The 22,648-nt window shown below is 52.7% G+C and overlaps 9 protein-coding genes across 9 annotated transcripts; 4 read left to right on the top strand and 5 right to left on the bottom strand.

Annotated features, from left to right (window-relative positions):
• Positions 1-523: 523 nt before the first annotated feature.
• J4E93_006109 (uncharacterized protein) lies at positions 524-1,681 on the top strand (the record flags this gene model as incomplete). The annotated part of the gene is made up of 1 exon (XM_049344027.1): positions 524-1,681. The coding sequence occupies one exon, from the start codon at positions 524-526 to the stop codon at positions 1,679-1,681; it is 1,158 nt and encodes a 385-aa protein (XP_049198462.1).
• Positions 1,682-1,943: 262 nt separating this feature from the next.
• Positions 1,944-3,326, bottom strand: J4E93_006108 (uncharacterized protein; the record flags this gene model as incomplete). Its single annotated transcript, XM_049344026.1, has 1 exon — positions 1,944-3,326. The coding sequence occupies one exon, from the start codon at positions 3,324-3,326 to the stop codon at positions 1,944-1,946; it is 1,383 nt and encodes a 460-aa protein (XP_049198461.1).
• A 157-nt stretch (positions 3,327-3,483) lies between these two features.
• Positions 3,484-4,971, top strand: J4E93_006107 (uncharacterized protein; the record flags this gene model as incomplete). Its single annotated transcript, XM_049344025.1, has 2 exons — positions 3,484-3,915; positions 3,961-4,971. 2 exons carry the CDS (start codon positions 3,484-3,486, stop codon positions 4,969-4,971), a joined length of 1,443 nt encoding a protein of 480 aa, XP_049198460.1.
• Positions 4,972-5,281: 310 nt separating this feature from the next.
• Positions 5,282-7,330, top strand: J4E93_006106 (uncharacterized protein; the record flags this gene model as incomplete). The annotated part of the gene is made up of 1 exon (XM_049344024.1): positions 5,282-7,330. One exon carries the CDS (start codon positions 5,282-5,284, stop codon positions 7,328-7,330), a length of 2,049 nt encoding a protein of 682 aa, XP_049198459.1.
• Positions 7,331-9,660: 2,330 nt separating this feature from the next.
• On the top strand, positions 9,661-11,110 carry J4E93_006105 (uncharacterized protein; the record flags this gene model as incomplete). The annotated part of the gene is made up of 3 exons (XM_049344023.1): positions 9,661-9,909; positions 9,955-10,092; positions 10,181-11,110. 3 exons carry the CDS (start codon positions 9,661-9,663, stop codon positions 11,108-11,110), a joined length of 1,317 nt encoding a protein of 438 aa, XP_049198458.1.
• Positions 11,111-11,275: 165 nt separating this feature from the next.
• J4E93_006104 (uncharacterized protein) lies at positions 11,276-12,251 on the bottom strand (the record flags this gene model as incomplete). The annotated part of the gene is made up of 4 exons (XM_049344022.1): positions 11,276-11,608; positions 11,680-11,936; positions 11,993-12,024; positions 12,076-12,251. 4 exons carry the CDS (start codon positions 12,249-12,251, stop codon positions 11,276-11,278), a joined length of 798 nt encoding a protein of 265 aa, XP_049198457.1.
• Positions 12,252-13,378: 1,127 nt separating this feature from the next.
• On the bottom strand, positions 13,379-14,465 carry NIT2 (Carbon-nitrogen hydrolase; the record flags this gene model as incomplete). Its single annotated transcript, XM_049344021.1, has 3 exons — positions 13,379-13,722; positions 13,782-14,218; positions 14,287-14,465. 3 exons carry the CDS (start codon positions 14,463-14,465, stop codon positions 13,379-13,381), a joined length of 960 nt encoding a protein of 319 aa, XP_049198456.1.
• Positions 14,466-16,720: 2,255 nt separating this feature from the next.
• Positions 16,721-17,565, bottom strand: J4E93_006102 (uncharacterized protein; the record flags this gene model as incomplete). The annotated part of the gene is made up of 2 exons (XM_049344020.1): positions 16,721-16,941; positions 17,100-17,565. 2 exons carry the CDS (start codon positions 17,563-17,565, stop codon positions 16,721-16,723), a joined length of 687 nt encoding a protein of 228 aa, XP_049198455.1.
• A 1,923-nt stretch (positions 17,566-19,488) lies between these two features.
• On the bottom strand, positions 19,489-21,751 carry J4E93_006101 (uncharacterized protein; the record flags this gene model as incomplete). The annotated part of the gene is made up of 3 exons (XM_049344019.1): positions 19,489-19,767; positions 19,823-21,414; positions 21,736-21,751. 3 exons carry the CDS (start codon positions 21,749-21,751, stop codon positions 19,489-19,491), a joined length of 1,887 nt encoding a protein of 628 aa, XP_049198454.1.
• Positions 21,752-22,648: the final 897 nt, after the last annotated feature.

Genomic DNA, 22,648 nt, shown 5'->3' with positions numbered 1-22,648 from the left:
TATCAGGTGTTCAGGGGCACGTGGTATGAAGTGAGTGTAATTGCGATGCTGAAAGCGACTGCAATTGCTGCGAGAATCGAGGAAGGAGCGCGTCGGCAGGGATGGGTATTTCAGGAGGGAACGACCGTGTGTGGTAACTTTGGAAGAGTGGCAACGCGACAAAAACAGAATGCTGAAGGCTTGGTTCGCGAAACTGTGTCTCATACAGGAATAGTCGAATTTGGTCAATGATTATGGAATGCGTTGAAAGTCGCATCAACGTCATGGAACTCAGAGGGCGAACGCGACTACGCTAGTCGCGCGCTCACATGTCTTAACCCCGCGGTAAATCCGATCTGCAACACCAAAAATTATCGTCGCCAGATCCGACAGCCCACGCCAACCGATCGCAAGTTCGGCCAGTACCCACAACCGCCAAGCTTACCCGTTGAAGCTCGTCGCAGTACTACTCAGATCTCGCGCAATCTCTCTCCGCCAAAGAAAACCTACTCGACCGCATCAAACCTCCCCACGACCACCCATCATGCCGAAAGCAAAGCAAAAGCGCAGCAAAGGCGGCGACAAAGATGCCTCTCCCTACGCCCGCCCCGCCGCCACCTCCGCAAAAGCCTCCGCTGCACACTCAATCTTCAAGATGGACAAAGATCTCGGCCAGCATATCCTGAAAAACCCCGGTGTCGCAACAGCCATCGTCCAAAAAGCACACTTGAAGCAATCCGACCACGTCCTCGAAGTCGGTCCAGGAACAGGAAACTTGACAGTCTTGATACTGAAAGCCGCCAAACAAGTCACAGCCGTAGAAATGGACCCCCGAATGGCTGCTGAATTGACAAAACGAGTCCAAGGCAGCCCAGAGGAGAAGCGTTTGACGATCCGGCTGGGCGATGTGATAAAAGCCGAATTACCTCGTTTCGACGTGTGTATAAGCAACACGCCCTACCAAATTTCCTCGCCTTTGGTCTTCAAACTGCTCGCCCTCGCCCACCCACCCCGCTGCTGCATCCTCATGTTTCAGCGCGAATTCGCCATGCGCCTCTTCGCGCGCCCTGGCGAAAAACTCTACTCGCGTCTCTCCGTCAACGTGCAAATGTGGAGTAAAGTATCGCACGTCATGAAAGTAGGACGCAACAACTTCAACCCACCCCCGCAGGTCGAGAGCAACGTCGTGCGCATCGAGCCGAAGAACCCGCGGCCGCAGATTGCGTATGAGGAGTGGGATGGCCTGTTACGCATCTGTTTCGTGCGGAAGAACAGGACGTTGCGAGCTAGTTTCCTAGGCACGGCAGCGGTGTTGGAGTTGCTAGGGGGCAATTACCGATTATGGTGTGCGCAGAATGATATTCCTGTTGACGACTCACCTGTCGATCCGAGTGAGATGACGGAAGATAACGACGATGCGGACATGGACCTCGACGACGAATTCAAAGGTTTCTCTGATCCCGATGACCCGGACGATGAACTCCCTGATTTCTTTAAACAACTCCAGGCGGAGAGCAAGAAGAGGGTGAATGGCGTGAATAGGAAGAGGAAGGGCAGGTTGAGTGAACTGGTCAGGGAGAAGGTCAGGAAGGTGCTTGAGGACGAAACGCAGCTGGCGGATAAGCGGGCGCGGTTGTGTGATGAGGGGGATTTCTTGAAGCTATTGTACGCCTTCAACCAAGAGGGTATCCATTTCAGTTGACATGGAAAAGCTGAAGAGAATAAGGTGGTCTGCATTTCCTGGCGTTCCGAGACTTTTGCTGCATGGGAGGCGTTTTGGGGTATACCAAAAAGCGTGGCTATACAGGCGTTTTGATATATGACGATTCACGCAGTATAAGATGGGGGAAGATACAATACGTGCTAGCTTTCACATGCTAGTTACTTGGGGTATCTGAATTACGCCACGTCTTATTCAACGTTCCTCATCTTGTCTGTCGCCAATGTTCAGCAAACCCTGCCCTTTAGCCCTCCGCAAACGGATTCGGCGGCAGGATATCAGGATCAAACCCATTTGCCTCCTGCTGAATCCCCTCTCCATCCACGCCATTTACACCTTCACTATGCCCGTCCACCTTTTCCCCGTTTGCTATCTCTCCATTCCCATTTCCCACCACCCCCTCCTTCGGTCTCCAAAGCCTAATCGTGCGATCCAACCCCGCACTCACAATCAGCTTCTCAGTCGGATGCGTATGCACACTCAGCACCGCATCACCGTGTCCCTCCAACCTCTGCAACACATTCTTACTACTAACATCCCACAACACCACCTGCCCCTCTTCATCCCCAGACGCAACGAATGCGTATTCCACGCCCTCTTCCTTCCCTTTGTACGTGCCAAACGCACCGGAAAGCGAGTATTGTTTGTTCACATGACCTTGATACGTTTTCACGCATTTCCCCTTTCCTTCAATGTAGTTCCACAGGCGGATACAGGAGTCTAGCGTCCACGCGAGGATGTATTTGCCGTTTGGCGAGAAGATGACAGAGGAGACGGGGGCGTTGTCTTCGTGGACGAGGGTGCGGAGGCATTGACCTGTTGCCGTGTCCCACACGCGAATCAAGCCGTCGTGCGAACACGAGACGATGAGCGTGCCGTCGCGGACAAAATCTACGCCGCCAACGGGGTCGGAGTGTGCGGGGAGAGAGCGCATGACGCGGGCGGCGCGTACGTCCCAGAGGTAGACTGCTTCGTCGTAGGAGCCGGAGACGAGCATGTTGCCTTTGGGGCTGAAGGCTATGCTGTAGACGTAGTTGTGGTGGCCGATGAAAGGCGTGGGGTGCGCGAGTCCCGTAGTCGTGTCCCAGAGACGTATGCTCTTGTCATCGGACCCTGAGGCGAGGATCTTGGAGTCGAGGGACCAGCATATCGTGCTTATACCTGCGAGGTGGCCTTCGAGCGTGTGTTCGAGGGCGCCGGTGTGGGCGTCCCAGATCTTGATTGTGCAGTCGGCTGAGGCAGAGGCGATGTAGCGGCCGTCGGGCGAGAATTTGACGCAGGATATGGCTTTCTTGTGGCCGCGTAGGATGAGGGTGGGCGCATAGTTTAGGGTGGTGGGTTTTGAGGGTGATGTGCGGCGCTGGTGCGAGGATGAGGAGGTGCTGGAGCGGCGTGACCGTGATCGCGAGCGAGAGTAGGAAGGCCGTCTGTTTCGGTATTCGCGTTGTTCGTCGTCGCTGCCGCCTCTGCTGTATCGGCGCGCGGGTCTTTCCGCTATCCTGTAGCTGGGGGAGGCATTGGGCGGTTCGTGGGAGGCGGAACGTTTGCGCGGTCGTTCGTTATCGTAGCCGTCTTCGTCTTCGCGCCGTCTTTTGGGTGAGGTTGACCGTGTGTTGTCCATTTCCATTGTGGTAGTTGTTTGATGTTGGGCAGTGAATTGCGGAACGCGACTGATCGGCAATGGAAAGTTAGCGTGCAGGCGGTCCCCAGCATCCCTGCAGCATCTCAGGTACATTTCCTGGGTTGCATCATACCCGCCAGTTCAACTCGCGTCCACCTACACAATGGGTTCACCACTCGGCCCACCACCCTCGAGCATACGCATCCTGTCGCTCAATTGCTGGGGCCTCAAATTTATCTCCAAGCTGCGCAACGAGCGCCTTACCGAAATCGGAAACCAGATCGCCGCCGCCAGTCCCCAGCCAGATATTGTAGGACTCCAGGAGTGCTGGACGCAGCAGGACTACAATGCGATTCGGGAGAAGACACAACATATACTGCCTTATGGCAAGTTCTACCACAGCGGAATCTTCGGCGGTGGTTTAGTCATTCTGTCACGATGGCCCATCCTCGAGAGCAACATGGTGCGGTATCCTCTGAACGGACGGCCTGCTGCTTTCTATCGCGGCGATTGGTTCGTGGGAAAGGGAGTTGCATGTGCGAGGATTCAGATGGGTCCGTCGAAGAGGGACATTGCAGAGGTGTTCTGCACACATGTAGGTTGGGCGTTCAACTACAAAGTATGCACACTGACTGAATAGCTTCACGCCCCATATGAACGCGAACCACACGACTCCTACATCTGCCACCGGACAGCCCAAGCGTGGGAGATCACAAAACTTATGCGCGCAGCGGCTGAACGCGGACATCTCGTCATCGGCATGGGCGACTTCAACATGATCCCCTTATCCCTCGCACACCGTATCATAGAAACGCATTCGCCTGTTCGAGACGTATGGCGCATCCTACACCCTGAATCCTCTATCGGCGCGGCAAAAGACAAGGTCGAGCAAGTTCGCGGCGTGCCAATGCCATCTGCGCAGTTCAACATGACTGTCAATGGAGCAACATGCGATAGTGAGCTGAACTCTTGGCGGTGGAACAAAGGACAACAGAAGCGTCTCAATAAGGGTGAGAACGTGCAAATAGATCCTGCCGTCCCAGACCCGAACGCGAAGCGGCTTGACTACGTCTTCTTCAGCAGCGGACGATACCACCACCCAGAGACAAAGGAGGAGACAGCGGAGTGGGAGCTCAAGGAAGCCAACGTAGGCATGGCGATGCGTCATCCTACACTACACTGCTCCTTGAGCGACCACTTCTCTGTCGAAGCGACATTGACGAGAACCTCTTCTGACCCGTCAGCCATACGGCTCTCTCCATGGGCACTGCCGGAGCAATATTTGCCCATCGAGGTCTATGACGAGATCATGGCAACCATACTCAAGTACCAGGTCCGAGAAAGGATACAGCGCAAGCTGCGCATAGGTCACTTCTTCTACCAGCTCTCTTTCTCCGTTGGCTGTCTGATTGGTGTCTGGTGGTCACCCAAGAACTACGTTGCCTTCATACTGATGCTGCTGAGCACACTGGGATTTAGCGTGGGTGTAATCGATGGATTGATGGGGTTGTTGTTTGTTGGTAGCGAGATCAGGGCACTCAAGGAATTCGAGTGGGAGGTCCGGAATACCAGAGAGCGGGCGCTCGCGAAAGGGGAAGTTTCGAAGGTGGATTCTCAGAGTAGTGAGATACCGTTTGCATCGGAGCGGTAGCATTAGTTAGATGCAAGGTAATAGAGAAGTTGCTTGATTGATCTACGCATGTGTTAGTGAGGACCGACGCGTGCACGTGCGGTCGTACAAACGCGCGACATGGTCGCTGTCGGGTGCTTGGCCCCATCCGTGGACCATCACTCCAAACCTCACCACTCCCACCATCAAACTTCACAAACCAAGAATTCATCTCCGCCACACATTCTCTAATCACAGCAACTACGCGACAACACCAAGGCCTCTTCCCGCATCATACCTCGCAGACGACTCGACCCTCCAACGCGCGGCTCCGAAGTCCGCAGCCCTCGCGATGAGCGAGTCCCAGCCACAGCAGGCCAGCGGCGGCCAGCAGCAAGGTCAACAGCTGCTACGCCCCGATGACATCCTCAAGCTACAATGTCTTCCCGAAGATGAGAAGCAGAAGTACCGCCTGATCATGCAGAGCTCGTGGAACATCTTCAACAACAACCCGCCGGGCAGCCAGGAGAATACCACGGCGCGTCAGAAGCTGACGGACTGGTCGCAAAAGTTCATCGCGCGCGAACGCCAATACCGCGCAAAGATGAAGGCGCAGCAGCAACAAGGAAATCAGAACCAAGCACAAGCTGGACAGTCGAGTGCAGCCGGCCAGCAGAACCCCAACGCGGTCAAGCAGGAAGGAGGCCAGGGTCCCAATGGAGGAGCTGGTGGTGCCGGCGCGCAACCCAACCAGCAATCCCAAGGACAACAGCCCAACCAAGGCCAGAACCCAGGACGCGGCCAGGTTGATCCTGCTATCGTCAAGCATGTCCACGAGTTCCCCATGCAGGGACCCACGAATGGGCCGGCGCCAGGCACACCCGAGTACGAGACCAAAATCAAGGAGTACCGGTCTGGTTATCTTAATATGCTTGCCAAACAAGCTTCCTTTAACGAACAGAGACGGAGGCTTGTTCATCAGCTTACCGAAAGGCAGAACAATGGGCAGGAACTACCCCAGGAACAGCTCATGATGAAGGCCAACATCGAGAAGGAGTCTGCTAAGATCAAGGCTCAGATTGACAAGTTCCGTGCAATGCAGAAGCAATGGAAGGAGGAGCGCGAGGGAAATGCGCAGGGCCAGGCTCAGGCGCAACCTCAGGGCCAGAACACAGCGCAATCGCCCCCACAGCAGCAACAGCAGCAGCAACCGCCGCAACAACAGCCCCAAGCGCCTCAGCGCCAGCCTTCACAACCTAACATGCCCGCGCAGCCCCAAGTGAAAGAGGAACCGCAGATCAAGATTGAGGGCGGACAGACACTACAGCCACAACCCCAACAGCAACCGCAAACTCAACCCCAACCCCAACCTCAGTTCAACATGCAACAAAACCAGGGAAACCACCAGCAGGGCCCGCCGCAACAGCAGCACAATCAACAACACAACCAGCAGATGCCGCCTTCACTTCCGCAGCAGCAACAAATGCAGCAAGGACAGCAACAAGCTCGACCTCCGCCAGGGCCTCACTCGCAGACGATGCCTCCGAACCAGATGCCGCAATTTGCGCAAGGACAGCAGCAGCAGAACTTTCACCAGCAGCAACAGCAGCAGCGACCTCAGATCAACCCCATGCAGGCGAACGCGCACCAGCAGAGCAACTCACCACACCCGCAATCCGCCGCCTCCAACGCGCCCGGCCCACCAATCCCTCTCTCCCACAGCGCCGCCGTCAGCGCCGCGAACCGCTCCTACACCGACCCGCAACGCACAAACACACCTATGCAGCAAGGCGGACAAGGCGGCAACTTTGGTAGTCGCGAGCGCGAGCAGCTCAACAACCCTAAGATGCCTATCCCACGCCATCTCAATGTAACCTCACCACAAGCCGTTCACATGGGCCAGTCCCGACCTACTATGAGTGGTCCCACCAATGGCGCGCCAGGACCCATGGGCCAACCCGTCATCCCACGCCCACCACCATTCCAACTCGAAGGCGAAGGCGATCGGGTGCTCAGCAAGCGGAAGCTAGACGAGCTCGTGAGACAGGTAACCGGTGGCTCAGAAGAGGCCCTAACACCAGAAGTCGAAGAGGTAAGTCCCCTCCCCATCTACCAAAACCAACTATATCTAACCACTCCGCAGGCCGTCCTCCAACTCGCCGACGACTTCGTCGACAACGTCATCAGCAACGCGTGCAAGCTTAGCAAGCTTCGCGACTCGCCCCAGCTCGACATTCGCGATATCCAAGTTATACTCGAGCGCAATTACAACATTCGTATTCCAGGATACGCGTCTGATGAGGTTAGGACGGTGAGAAAGATTGTGCCTGCGCAGGGCTGGGCGAACAAGATGAGTGCGGTTAATGCGGCGAAGGTTATGGGTGGGAAGGCGGACTTTTAGAGTGGGTCTAAGAAGAATGAGGGGGAGGAGAAGGAAGCGTCAACCCATTCTCATTCTGTTACTGCAGAGAGCTAAAATGAAGGAGGAGGAGAACAGACTCCCGCATAGGAAGAGGTGGGGGATGTATTAGTGGAGGAGAAAGACCGTCATCATCATCCCATTACTACAAAAGTCTCACCCACAGTCTTAATACACCAAACCCCCATCTTCGACCCAACTACCCAACTACCCGAGCAACCATGCCCTCATGCCGATACCACTACCATATGACTATCGTAACATGAGCAAGTCTCTCATGGAAGATTGGGTTGTTTTCATTACGCAGTCAAGGTAGCAGGCATGAGACCTGGAGACATGAGGGGACATGCACTGTGAAGACTCAGGAGATCAGAGTGAAGTTCGTATCAGAGTTCCGATGTAATACTGGATGCCAGGTGATCTCAGCGTGGAGCTCACTGTCTCTTGTTCATGCGAGCCGTTGGGGGGTGGCTGCATCATATAGGTCAGCTTCTACGACGCGCATGTGCAAGAATTGCTTAGGCATCACTTGGCTCTGCAGACAGTGCATCGGCACGCCTAATTCTCCGGTGAAGTTTGACTTCCTAGCTGGGTCACCGAGATGCCGAGCGTGGGTGCCGAGGCCGCGTGTTCGTGCCGATTCGACGTGTAGGGCGCATGGGATACGGGGGCTTACTTTGCGTCTGGTTTAGCTGGTGAGGTCGATGACTAACTAGGTAATCGGGATGGCCAAGCTTGCCTGCGGTTTATGTTTGTTCGGTGGGATGTCGGGGAATTGTGGGATTGTGGTCAGTGTATGGGAGTGAGGATTTCCAGTGTTCAGGTCATGAGAATACGCGTTGATGCTTGGGTAGCAATCGTTTGGAGGATTACCTCCGGTGAAACATGCGTCAACACATGGAAAGTCTCCGAGCGACTGACTGTCTAGGGTCTTCGAGATGCTGCTACTGCACACTGATGAGAGAGACCTCGCGATGATGCCCAGGTGTACGGTGAAGCAGCCACACTAGCATCGCTTGCAGTACACACTGCATGTAGTGAAGTAACATGAAGTAGGAACAGTCAGCATACCGAAAGCCATAGTCTCAGTTCACTGGCCAGATAGGGAGAAGTACTGATGCTTCTTGGAGTGATCGAGGCTTCTGGCGTGGGAGGAGTCTATTTCGGTCCTAGTGGCTTGGCGCTCTGTGTTGCTCTTGCATTCCAGTCTGCCTTTCCGTCTCTACTGTACACAAGACGCATACGCGGTCTGACGACATATGTAACACACTCGGCGGGAACGACTACGACCACTCATAGCAGACTCACTATACAATTGTCTGCGTCGCGCCCCGGACTCATATAAAATCTAACCAATCATCTCCACCTTCCATTCCATCTAGCCTGATCAGGTTCCATGTCGCGAACACGTGGGGTGACGAGCGTCTTCTTCAGCCATCCGTCCACCGCCAGATCAGGGTGCCGAACAATAACCCCTGTGGACCTAAGCCTCGCCTGCAGCCACGGTATGGAACTCCCCCGAGACGCCTAACGGAGGCAGGCAGTCTGCATACATCATACACAGCATCGTTCGGCAGCCATATGGCCACAGACGTACGTTGACAGCAAAAGTCTCAGCTCAAGCTTCTCAAAATCCTGTTGATTTCTCCGTCTCATCTTTGCGTCATTCATTTCGCTTGTTGTTTATCCTTGGAAGGTGCATTATTGTGGAAGTATGGTTGGTGTTCCGAAAAGCACTGGGTGCCTCATCTGCCGCAAGAGGAAGATTAGTAAGTCGTCTGTGGCCCTCTTCCTTGCGGATAACGCCTGACTAAGGACAGAGTGCGGTAAGGCTAGCTCCACCAGAACGCCCCGACTCAACCATTCTGACTAGTGACGACCAAGACGAAAGTTGGCCTACCTGTTTAAACTGCCAGAAGAATGGAAAGCAATGTCCAGGAGCCCCCGCGCGACACACGTTCAGAGATCTCGGGCATAGGCTGAGTGGAGGCGCCACACATTCCTCTGTAGAAGAAACTGCATCACCAGGTAAGCTGGTATTCAGTGCACACGACTATGATACTGAGTTCGTCACAGATCCGGACAGACAATTAACGCAATTGAATGAGAAGTTTGCCGACAATGGGTCCGTCACCCACAAATTCAGGATTTCGAACAAAAGTTCAACACCGCGGAAGCGATCCCCACGATCAAGTTCGATCAGCCTATCTCCACCAAAATCGCCCTTTCTGAGACAACCATCGCCATCACAGCATCAACAACTCGCACGCTCCTTGATCGCAGCTACCACAACAGGCAGTACTGGGCATCGCATGTCGGTGTTTGGTCGGTTTATCCAAGAAGTACCAGCTAGAATCGGACACAATGCTGCCCTTGACGCAGCAGTTACAGTACTGGTGAATGTCCATACCTCGCTGGTATACAAGAAGACTGCCGACGAGATCGTCTCGCCAGAGCTTTATATCCGGGCTATCAAAACGCTCCAGGGATGCCTCGAAAGCCAGCAATTAGGCATGTCGCCCAATACTCTCTGCGCATCAATACTTCTTGGTCTTGTAGAAGTAAGTCTTGCCTGGTTGAGCTTGCACCCATACTTACATGCCCAGGCTTTCGCAGGTCCAAGAACAGGCAACCGGTACTTGACGCATGTGGGCGGCGCCGGACGATTAATGGAATTACAAGGGCCTTCTAGATACACGGATAATTTCACGAAAGAAATGCTACGCTTCAATAGAGGCGGTATAGTAAGTCAATCACACTCACGACGATGTGATCGGGTCTATTGACTCATGCATACACGAGAAAGCCAGGTCACAGCTAATGTATCGATAGATTATTACATGCATATACGAACGGAAGCCATGCTTTCTTGCGTCGCCTGAATGGCGAGAGATCGCTTTCGACAAGACTGGACTAAGTTTCGACGACTGTCTGAACACCGACTTGATGCAATACATGGCAGAGTTGCCTGGTATCTTCAACACGCTGAAAGAGTTGGACGAAACTTGCATCCTGCAACCGCCCCACACTACGAGCTTTGATTTCAGCTCCAACGGCGATCTACATAAACCATCGATCGACACGCCACCATCACTTGACTTCTCCAACGACTCTTTCGACGATATCGACTTTTTAGAAGACATACGGCCAGTCAAAACATCATACCCAATCAGCTCAAATCCATACACATCTCAATACGAATCTGTACGGACAGCACTTCTGTACAAGGTATATGAACTCAAAGACGCACTCCGCAGTCTAGGCGAACACATGAACACGAAGCTCACAAACGGCATCGCTGTCTCCGAAACACCGGCAAAAGAAAAGAGCAGTCCCATACAAACGACCTACCACTTCAACAACTGGCGCGACATGACCGCCTACAACTGCTTCTGGTCCGTTATCATCCTAACAAACAAAGTCCTAATGCGCCTCCTCCCACCCTTCGACCAAGCGCGTTATGGACTTCAATCAGAATGCCGCTGCGCCGCCGTCGAAATCTGTAAAACATGGGAGGACGCTTGGGCCAGCAGACCGATCGGCGCGTTCCACACTGGCTTGAGCTTTGTTGTGGCATACGAATTTTGCATACCTGAAGTCCAATCGTGGATAGTGAAGAGTTTGAACTCTCTGCTGGATTACCATCAGGTCGATGCGTTTCGTTGGTCGGACGAGGTTATTGTTAGTATGGCGGAGAAACTTGCAGGCGAGGGGCCGGCGGTTGCGTTCTCGAATGTTAGGGTTGAGGGGGAGGGGCGGTGAATGAATGGTATTACTGTCAAAGGTTACATGCATTCAGACCACGGATCTCTCAGACTTGTATTCCATTACTGATACCAATAGATAAACGAGCTCGAAAGACATACGAGTGGAGAACTTCAAATGTCGCCTACGCCTCCTCTTTACTCTGTGCGCTTCGTTCGCCACTCAGCTTTGCGTCACCGCAGCACCAGTGCCTTGCGCCACAACCGCCGTCGGGCTCTGTTGACTGACGAACACAACCAGTACAGCTGCATATGCCGCCGTTGCTGCGATGACGTCTTTCCTTTGCGCCGTTGTCAGGAAGCCTAGCCATCCTGCGAAAGCCACAACAAAGCCAGTGACCGTCCCCAATTTGGCTACCATGTGGTCATCTAGTCGCCATAGGACCCACATCGCAGATACAAGGAAGCCAATTGAGATGATCGTGCCCACGAAAGTAACGAATTTCTGCATCTTTTGTTCGTTGACGTACTTCGCTTCTTTGCTTGACCCGGGGGTCTGTGAATGTCAGAGACTGTTCAAGAGAAGGGAAGAACAGGAACGAGAATGATGATGTTGTGTCGACATACCAAGAAGAGGGGGTATAGAAATTTGTCGACAAATCTTGACAGGTAATCGTTTTCCGCAGGCGTGTACAGGCTGACAAGGTCGGTGAACGTCATTCTGTTTTCATCCCCCTCCATTCGATACTTCAGCTGATGACCCAGCCAGGGCTTTTCGTGGTCGTGGAATTTATCGGTGGAGATGAACCGATCAATTGCCTCGACTGTCCGGTCTGCGGGGGCCTCGAGATGCAGCACCTTACTATAAGCGGCCAAAAGTTTGTCTAAACCCTTCGTTAGCAAATCATTCCTATCGTTCGAATATGGAGGAACCTCGTACAATATTCAAGAACCTTTCCACCCAACTCCTCGCTAAACCATGTATCTCCCAAACGCTCTACGTCTAATTCACTCTCCACGCACCGATCATGTCGTTTTTCAAAGGTTCTTAGTTCTCTGCTCAGCGTAATGAGCCGATAAATTGCGAGCTTGTCGTATCTTCGGAACACTGCAGCGGACTTGCTGGAGTTTTGGGCGAGGTAATCGGCAATCAGAAAGGGACCCTCTCGCAACAAGTGTCTTTGGTATCCGCTATTCATATCTTCCGTGGTCGGAATAGCCGTGTTTCGCGTATCGCTAATGCCATAAGAAGGTTGTACTGATGCTAACCCCGATGCTATCCCTGATGCTATACCTAACGCTTGTATCGGATCCATGGGCTGTCCGGGGGTGTTCTGTCGATCCGGGAGACCCATCAAGAAAGGTGCGAGGACCAAGGTCAGAAGGTTGAAAAGGCTTGTTCGCAACTCTCAGTCAAAGGCGCTTGGTAGTCTTATCACTTCAGCCTCGAAGGTGTCGTCGTCTGTTTTGCCCAGATCCGGTTAACTTTGATTTTCAGCTCTGGAAGCCGGGCCTGGTTTGTGACCAGTGAGCGTCCGCGGAGGTCAGCCACATCAGCCTCCGCAAATGATTCAGGTCTAGATTCAGTTGCAAAACAACCTTTTCAATGCATACTATAGGAGCGTGGCGCAATAGTTATCGCAGGTTGAGTGTTCGTCTTCGCTCGGGAAATTCGCCCACTTCGATCTCTTCTCCATTTTCTACGACAACATAAACCACCGAACACTTTACAACAGAAACCGATTGTTTGAACAATACTCAAGGGGCTGCATTATTCGTTTCTCAAATCCTATTCCATTGCGCGGATTCACAATCCACACAACGCTCGAAACCTACTGTTATTACACCTTACGATGGCCGCACCACTGGGGGCCTCCTTCAATACACCAGGAAGACAGTCAACATCTGACGCATATGGCAGCGACGATTTTTTCCGTCGATCTCCAGGAGGACAGCATAATGAGAGACCGCACCCAAATCACGGAAAGGAAAAGATGATGAAGTGGCTCAAATTTTGGGAAAGAGATAGTAAGAAGAAGAATGGGAGAGGTTGACGGGCGTGAATTACAAAGGCTACTACACTTCATACAAGAAGAAAGCTAAACAGGTATGTAGATGATATTGAGACATAAATATGTAAAGTAGGTAACCTAACGTTAGTATAGGCTCAAGGATGTTTACTTCCTTCCTAAGGTAACGGCAGTACCTGTTGTTTTCCATGTGCAATTGCATGGGAGAGATGGAATTAAAGGCCACGGGGGAATTGGTGGTTAGACGATCGGTCACTCGCCGGTGCCAGTCACTCGCCGGTTAGGTACGCTGTACGCTATTCCCCTAAAGCTACATGTGTTTTCTCTTTCTTATCAACACCCAGCCACAGTAGATCAGGTCGACTGTAATGGCCACAAACGTCCAAGAAACCTTTTGCCTTCAAAATATCATCAAGCTGCAATTCTGCGTAAATGAACCCCTCTTCTGTCTCTGGTGGACCATCAGCCACCAGGCGCCCATCCGGGCCAAAGATAGCTGAGCTACCCCCACCAGGGGCATTCATGGTGACGCCGGAGGCTGTTCGGAGTGTAGCGATGCCTGCTTCGCTCATTACCGCTGTAGTATGCAGAACAAAGGATTGCGACTCCATGGCGTAAACTTGAGAGAGGCTGCGGCAACCTGGTTACCAAGTACGTTAGCTAAGGGTTATTCTGGTCGTATACAATATGGTGTCGCACCTTCTTTGCTCATGGAGTACAAGCCTGGACCGCCATCGTGAGCGTACAGCGGCGGCCACGCAGCAACATGTATGGTTTCTCTCTGGTGGTAAGTGTGGTATTTGAGTAGTGGTTGCGTGTGCTCCCAGCAAGCTAGGGCACCGACGCGTCCCACGCCCGGCAGCTCCACGACATTCTGGAGAGAAGAGCCCGATGCGTCTCCAAATATCGTCCTCTCCATGTGCGTCGCTTTCAGCTTCCGACGCAGGACTTCAATACTGCCCTCGGCATTGATGATAGCTTGGGAGATGTAAAGCGAGCCTTTGAAGTTCTCGCTGAACCCAAGCACAACGGCGATGTGGTGGTCTGCAGCACTCTGACAGATGCGACGCATCTCGGTTGAGTCTGCTTGCAGAGAATTCTTCATGTAAGCTGTCGAGAGCTCAAAGTCTATGGGCCTTGACCTGGTACCACATATCAGTATACCTTGGACATCGACAAAGGACTACTGTGTTCGTGAACGTACCATATCCAGGCAGGGTAGCCTGGGATCCAACACTCGGGGAACGACACAAGTTTTGCGCCATTCTCTGCTGCCTCACGGATCAAACGGCAGGTCTTCTCGACAGCCTTTGGTAAGTCAAGCCATGCTGGCTCGAACTGAGCGACAGCAACGCGAACAGTGGATGATGGTTGATGCGACATGACGTGGACAGTGTGTTGAGCGTAGAAAAGTAAAAGGTATCTGATCACGTTGTATTTCAAAGAGGGTATTGATTGCGGAAACACAAAGGACCGTACAGATCACTATGGCATTAGCAACAAAATGACTGCCGCCATAAGATAAGGGGCACGAAGATACAGAGGTCCACTAATCTTATACAGCAACACGAAAGGCGGGGCTCCTAACTGCCAGCAGCGGAACCTTTCCGCTAAATACATGTAGGTAGCCAAGACACGTCCAATCAGGGGTGTCGGCGAGCTTCGAAGCCGACATATCTCTACATCGGCAACCTTATCTTCCAAGGTTTGATGTCGGGGTTTCTCTGTCGATAGACGGTTATTCTGATGCTAACAGATGTATAATGCGACCGAAACAATGCTAAGCCGCGGACATGTGGCTCTGTGAGTACCTAGGTACCTTGGTAATATCCGTGTGCGAACTATTGTGCGACCTTCACTGACTTCATACATTAATCTTCAAGCAACTGCCCCTCTTGCTCAGGTAATGAGTATCACATATACCTGGGTAGTTCCCGAATACACTACACTGCTCTTCCCGCTTTTTTCCTGTATTCGTCGACTCTTGTCGAAAAATCTTAATGCCGCTCTTCATTTTTGAGCCTGCCTACGGTATGTCGGCACCCACCCTCAGCATCTCAGTAACCCATCTAAGTAATCAGTGTAGCTATCAGGTCCAGGCGTCATTCAGGAGCATGCGCGACGCCGCAGGTGCCTATGGCCCTGACAGATGCTCGCAGTATTCAGGCAGCGATACAGACACAGTTTTCGACACAGCTCTCAACGCCTCGCTACCCGATTTTACAGCTTCTTCCCTATTCGCGTTTACAAGGCTGTCTGATTTATCGCAATATTCGCTTCAACGTTAGGGAATCTTCTGATCCGTTAATCATCCCTAGCATATCTTTGATTGCTCATAAAGATATGCAGCCTGTCCAGGTGGTCTTCGAACCGTGTAGCTTTGCGCCCATCTAGCGAAGTTCGCATACATTTCAGCAAATCCGGAACCGGGTCTTTTGATGAGGAAGAACATGGATGAAGCAGCGAACGCTGCAATTCTGGGAGAGCCCCGCAGTGCAGCTATGGTGTTTGAAAATATCGTTGACCTCCATCGATACCACCAGTGCGAAGCGGAGTGAACATGGAGAAGGATTCCGAATACTCCCACAGGAAGGGTGAGTGGTCTTTGGTCAGATTCTGGTCCGAAGTATCACAGCCTGCAGACGTACATCGATCTGATGGAGAAGGATGATGTCTTTGAGATTCCGACCGAGGAAGGGGCAGCTCAGTAGTAGACCTGCTTCAACCCGCTAGTGCCCATCGCTCCAAGTACCACATTCTCTCTAAATCATTACTACCTTCTCTGTCAGGCTACTCGTAGTTCGCCGAGGTCGTAGGATATATCATGCCACCTGGGCACCCAGCAGCGGCCCGCCCGCGGGTGACAGCCCAACTAGGTAGGAATTTGGACACGAACGAGCAGTATGTCTTACTTATATCTGACTTGCATGCGGCTACCGGCGATGCGTCATCAAATCTACGCTTACTGTGGGGGCGAAAGACTACCTAGCTCTCACATCGTGGTCCAGATGCTGACCCGTTTCTCCACGTGTGAACCGGCCCATCGGTACAGGCAAGCCACGGCGGCTATTATACAAGACATCAGTCTTTTGACTTCTATCGGTGTCGGTTAAGTCGTGGTTCCAGTGCCAAGGAGGGCCAACGCACTCATGGCCCTGATGGAACACCCTTGCTTGCCCCGGGCGCCTTACACATCAACTTGGCTATGTCGGCGAGGTCCCCACTACCAGGGCGGGGTGACGGCCCGCAACACGGTCTCGTAATCTAGATGCACGATCAATGCAAGATCTGACCAGGACGGAAAGAAGCAAGATGAAGTTGTTTGGTATGCAGAAAACACGAAGCTTTTTATTGTTGTTCTTTTCTGTCATATCTCGGTATGCATGCATCATGACATCATGTTTAACATCGAAACCAAGAAAACCAAGACCACAGCATGCAAACGCAAGGGCAAAGCGAATGCGAAAACATTATCCCCACTGAAACAACAGAAGAAGCCAAAAGCGTGGAAGAAAGAAAAAGAAACAAAGCCGTTGCAACCGTCTGCGCCACGCGCGCTACTGCCGCAGCAGCAGCAGCAATAGTAGCCGGCACGGCACAGCCCTAGTCTCCACCAACATCAACTTCGACTGGAAGCCTTACATCTGGATATTGCACTTCTTCTTGCACTCCGCGGATCCGATAATAGCTCCAGTGCCCACTTCAGGGATCATTTCACCGATGCTGGCGGGGTTGAACGATGCGTCGCCGAAGCCAGCGCTGATGACATCTTGAGGGACGGACCAGAGGCTGGGCAGGATGTTGAGGGTACCGCTGTCGTCGCTGTTGAGGGCGCTGAGGAGGAGGGCGGGTTCGCAGTCTGTTGGTGGGGTTAGTGAGATGTGTATACGGGAGAAAGTGTAATCAAGTTCCGGGTAAAATGCAAGGGTTGATTCTTGGATCTTGAGGCTGAGAGCCGCATCCCCGATCAGGTAATAGATAGACGGGAATGTAGAAGGGATGTGGAAGAAGACGTACCATTGTTCTGCATCATATGCAGACTTCCTTGTGGGAAGATAGTAACACGCATGGGGATCATATCCACCTTGCGTGTCTTAACACCATTCTCGCCAATCATGTAAGTCGTCGTGTTACCCGTGATGGCAGTGACCAAGTTGGTAGCCCTAGGGTGCAGATGCGGTGGCAGCATGCCGCAGGGAGCTAGCTTGAGAAGAGCCATGCTGGAGCCGAGGCCAGTGAGAGCAGGGAAGCTAGCAGCATTGGCGTTGATGACAGCGCCGGTGGGCGAGTCGTAGTTGGAGCTGGAGTCGAAGTCAAAGTACCAGTCTTCATCGGCGGGGAGGAGAGCATTGCGGTCAAAGTTTGTGGCGGCCATGCGAAGGGCGGCGTTTAGTTCGGGGTTGACGGTGGAGGATTTGGCGTCCGCTGCGGTGATGAGGGTAGGGAGGAGGGAGGCGAAGAGGAAGATGGCCTTGGTGAACATGATGATGGTGGTGGGGGTTGGTGGGGTTTGGAGGGAAGGTCTGAAGTGTAGAGTATGGGAGGAGTGAGTGCTTGAGATGTCGAGATGTTGAGACGATGGGTATATGCTTTTATATACCGACAATCGAACAACAGGACGTGATGTTGGCAAGTGGGGCTGATAGATCTGGGACACTGCAAGGCAATCGATCGTATCGGCAAGGGTAGAGAGACGGAATAAGGCGTGCTGACTTTGGGGCTGAGTTGCGTTGATGGGTAAATTGTAGTAAGCAAGTTGTGGAGTTTGTCGACTTCGATGCCGTCTATCCAAGTCATGCATGCAGACTTATATAGATCAGGCGGCCGCATGGAAGGCTGGGACTCGCTGCAGTGGAGAAGGCGAAGGGCCAGGGCGTGTTCGGTAGACTGGACTGCTGACCGCTCTGTCTTGCTCATCGTCGTAGGCTTTCAAGCCACTGTTACTCTTGCCCGGTGGAGGCGTCGCTAGGAAGGTTGATCGGTCATTGGAGCGTTCCTGACTATGGAGCGCCATTCCCTTCCAGCTTGTGTCGTGACCAGCTGTCAAAATGTCCTCGTTTGAGCCGAAAATGTTTGTTGACGGCACTGTTGCTTCCGACGGGCGGAGCTGGTGATTGCTGCATATAACGCATCGTGAAGATTATGTGAGAAGCGGTCCGACCCCGGGTGTTGCTGCTTCTGTGAGGTACCTAGGTACATAGGTACATCTCACTTGCCTGCAAACCCGGTTTACGGATCGATGCTCGAGATTCGCACCATGTGTGCGGCCGCATTGGACCAGGGACCGGGGTCAACATAGCGCGTGGCGTAGCTTAACTAGATGGGGGTGTGATAGATTGCTATGCTGAGTTCTCCGACTGTTACTGGCAAGTTGCAGCTTCTGTGCGAACTCGCTTGTAACAAGAAGTGGTCGTAGGCGTGTGATTGAGAAGCTTCATCACCTGCTCTTTGTTGATAGGACCTTTACTTGGGAAGGCATAACGATTCAGTGTAACTAAATGGAGCTTGTGCGCGTTTTCTGGGGGTCGTAGGCGTGCTGTTGGGGATGAGTGGGTCCAGGGTGGTGCTGCATATCAGTCGATGGTCGTAGGCCTTGTGCAGCCCAACAGCATTCGAGCTACCGTGAAGCGGAAAAATACGTTGAACTCTGACAGGCGCCTTACATGGCTGCGTCAGGCGCCCCTTGGGTACAGACTGGCTAAAAACGCCACAGTTCTACTGAACGAGGCGGAGCTTAGTCAAGATTGTTGGTGGAGGAACGTCGATATTCTTAGTGACACCGTCGCACTGGAAGATTGCGCCATTGGTCGTTCAAACGCTAAGTTTCGACCAACGGCGATACAGATGTGCGTGTAATTGTGGAAGAAACACAACGCGCCAGTCACGTTGTGGCCTCGTTGCATTAGCTTTGCCCTCTTGGGCGGCTAGGCTTTGGTGTGCAGGGATTGGTTAGCCCGACGCGAGTTTGAGAAAAAGATGCCCGCATCGTTGCGCAGTATCTTGTGTATCTTGCTGTGCAGCTTTGAGCGCATTGGAGAAATGACTTACCACGAAGAGAGATGTTTTGGTAGTATCACAATCGCAATGGTACTTCCTCCAGGTCAGGATTGGCCGCAGAGCAAGCGCAGCAAAGGCGTAACTCTAGATTGATCGTAACACGGAATGGTTTGGCCTTTGTTTATCTAGCTCAGTCTCATGTAGATGACTTGAGGAGTTAGGAACCGAACAGGATAGTTCGTGAATAGGTAGAACGATTGTACGCTGTCCCAGACGCTCCAAGCATCTCCGGTCTTTGGAAGTGATGGTATTCTAGTATAGATCTCGGGGTTTGAGGTTCACAAATCCATGTCGTCCCTTATTGGCCATTCAGTTCCTTCAATAAGAGCCACACCGGTGACAGCAACTATCACTGCTTCGTAGCAGTGCCATCGGGATCAGCGTGATCAGTTTTATCTGAGCGCATGAGATAGGCCATTACACCCCAGATGCCTCTCATCGCTTCAGTACGGTCATCAACGTTGAACAAATCGAACCACTTTGTTCTTTGCAGTTTTGGGGAAAACCAGTCGGAGTCTGTTGGCGCTTCTTTGGGCAGTCTACCTTCGGTGATGTACTCAAGATAAGCCGGATGTATGCGTAGCTTTAACAGGCTGATGTGGTGGTTCAATGACGAAACCATGAAGACCTAGATTGTCGGATTAGCGGAATGAGCTTCCTAGAGCTGTAGTACGAAGCCCTACATCGTCCCACTCAACACTCTGGTCTTTGCCGATGGCCTTGTAGGTCACTTTTGGATCCCACAGTGGGTTTCCTGGTCGCAACGTTTTCCAAATCTCTGCTGGTGACGGCCTGCGGCGAGCCTTGGATCCGTCACGATTCCTGTCGGTGGGTTTTGCTTCAGGTTTGGACGCTGCATCTTTGGACAGTATTTCGATCGCCCCGGTTGTTTCGCCAACCTCGCCCCCGGGTCCTCCACCCCACCGCTCTTTTGTTGTCCACCATCTATCCTCGCCACCTCTTCGTTCAGCTTTCCCCTCTCTAGCTCTTTCTTGTGCCAGCAACAACAACCCACCTAACTCGCGCACAGCATCAAGATTAGATTGCTTCTTCAGGTCTCCCGTCAGTCCGAAGCCAACGTCTGCCCTGCATTGTACCCCCAATACCGGACCTTCCATATAGCCATGCCTGGCTTTAGCCCTATCCTGAGGTGCTTGCCAAGCGACAGAGCTCATGCGAACAGGGAATCTAATGTGCTCGATTGTGAGGACGGGAGGACGGCGGTGTGGTGAAAGTGTCACACCAAAAGCCCATGCAATCGGCTCTATGAAAGCACGCACGCAATCAATGCGGTACTGATCAGGCATCTCGGCACCACTTCCGATACGATAGCCTCGGTAAGAACCGTTTGAGAGATCAACTACCTTGTTTTGAGACTCCATATTCACAGCCCAAGGGGCCTTGGGTGGTGCAGCCCGAGCTGGTAATATGCGGTTTGGAGTATTTGACGGGACACGTGCACTCACTGGTGCGGCGCTGGAGCCATTGGCGCCCTGGACCTCGGCTGGTCGCTGCCCACTTTCAGCATCTTCAACCTTGGCCTTCTTGCGAGGTTCCTCTTCTTCAGGCGTACGAGACCCTGGCCTCGCTGTGGATATTCGATTCGAATCAGTTTCACGTTTGGCGTCCTGACTTTGGGCATCTGCAGACTCTTGCGGGGAGCTTGAACCCACTGCCTCTCCGCTAACATTGCCAGCTTCTTGCACTGGTGGGAGATATTCGTCTAGTGAGGTATCCCAGTAATAAGCTAGATTGTCAAGCCCCTCCCAGAACTTTCGGAAATGCGCTAGTCGAAGCTGTGGTTGATCTCCAACACTCTTGCGCGTGAGTGTTGAGTAAGCATCAGCGTTCTTGCAGAACAGTTCTCTTGCTCGGACATAGAACTCTCTCTGATCTGGTACCCTTCTGCCATTGCTCAAGAGTGTGGCCGGGGTATCAGGACTGGTTGCGGCGTCGTTCTCTCCCGGTAATTCCAACCAGGAGGTTGGAGGCAGGAACGACTTTGCGTCGTTTGGCAAGGATGACAATAATGTTTCCAAGTCACATTGGGGCTGAAACGTGACATTCAACAAGGCCAAGGTCTCTTCACTCACATCAGACGGCTTCTTGAGTCGCAAAAAGTGCTCTGATATCCTTGCTCCTGGTTGGGTCCAGGTGGCTGGCAGCGTGTTTATTGACGGCTCGGGCGGCTCAAGGGAAGGAAACTTGACGGGTGTCGGTTTCGAAGGTGGCGACCTCTGTTTCTGTGTATCATGCTGCCCCGCAAGTAGGTTGCCTATGAACAAGTTGTCCTATATCAGCAACAATATTGCACGTGCGCCGCACGTCTCAGACGAAACATGTGTGGAATATATACCCACTTGACTGACAGAAGCATGCCAAGTAGCTACCACAACAAGCAGCTTAACCCTAGAAGAAAGAAAACATGTATGCGGATTTGGAAGGCCATTTCAGATGTCATCGTGAACCAAGCTTGGGGATGATGTTATTGGCGTAAACTCCCGAGGTCCACTTGGAGCGGGCGGACAAGACCTCTGCGCAAGACGAAGAGACGACAGCGATCGATGAAGAACAATCAGATGAGAGTGACACTTACCGCTGAAGCTGAACATTGTCACAGGGTCGTGGTACGAGGACCGTGATGCTTAGGGGCGTGATGGAATCGGCGATGGAATGTCGACGTCGAGCGAGGGCCGCGGATCTTCAAACCGGACGTGCGCACCCAACGCAACAACGTCTCCACACCCACCAGCGACTCTCTGCTAGAGCTTCGCACGAGCATGCGATATTGATGCATTATACCAAACTTCATGAAAACTAGATATGAGTATTGTGACAGCGCCTCTCCGCAAGCCACGCGCGGCGTAGCCACCTAAACTCTAAGAGCACGTTCATGCATTACCCCGAAGGCGACTGTCAAGTGGTGCCACTGAGGCCAAATGAATCATGGGATGACAAGGCAGACTAGGAAGATGCCTCTCAGCGATTTGGAAGGTGCGAGAGGTCGAATAGAAGTATTTTCCATCTTCGAGTTGCTTTTGGTGTTCAGTCACGTGCTGAGGACGCCTGCCCGCCAGGTGCGCAACACCACCTGGGCAGCACCAGCCTCCATCACTGCACTCCATCCAACCCCATCGCGCATCGTCACATATGTCATCGCGTCCGCAAGAATGGCTGCCAGAGTGCTTTGTCGGGCGGCACGGCACTCGGCTGAGACGGCCAGGCCGGTGCCGCTCAAGTGTGCGAGGCTCAGCGCGCTTCATGTGCATTGTTCGAAGCGCGATGTGAAGCCGCCCGCGTTTCAGACGGATACAAGCGCACCGTACTGTGCCAACGGTTGACTACCACCCGGCCGTTTGTCGAACGCCTACTAACACCTCTCTTCGTTAACCATTCATTCAGCATCACGTAGCGGTAAACTCCAATTTCCCAGTTTAATATGCACAAAGCGTCCGCGGCGCCTTGTATCCTTCCTCTTCGTCTCTCTTTCTGAGCCCTTGTTGGCGTTT

This window comes from Alternaria ventricosa (assembly GCF_023758065.1).
Source record: "Alternaria ventricosa strain BMP 2768 chromosome Unknown scaffold_10, whole genome shotgun sequence".
NCBI lineage: Eukaryota > Fungi > Ascomycota > Dothideomycetes > Pleosporales > Pleosporaceae > Alternaria > Alternaria ventricosa.
Note: the sequence above shows the minus strand (reverse complement) of the source record. Positions and strands in the feature narration are given on the sequence as shown.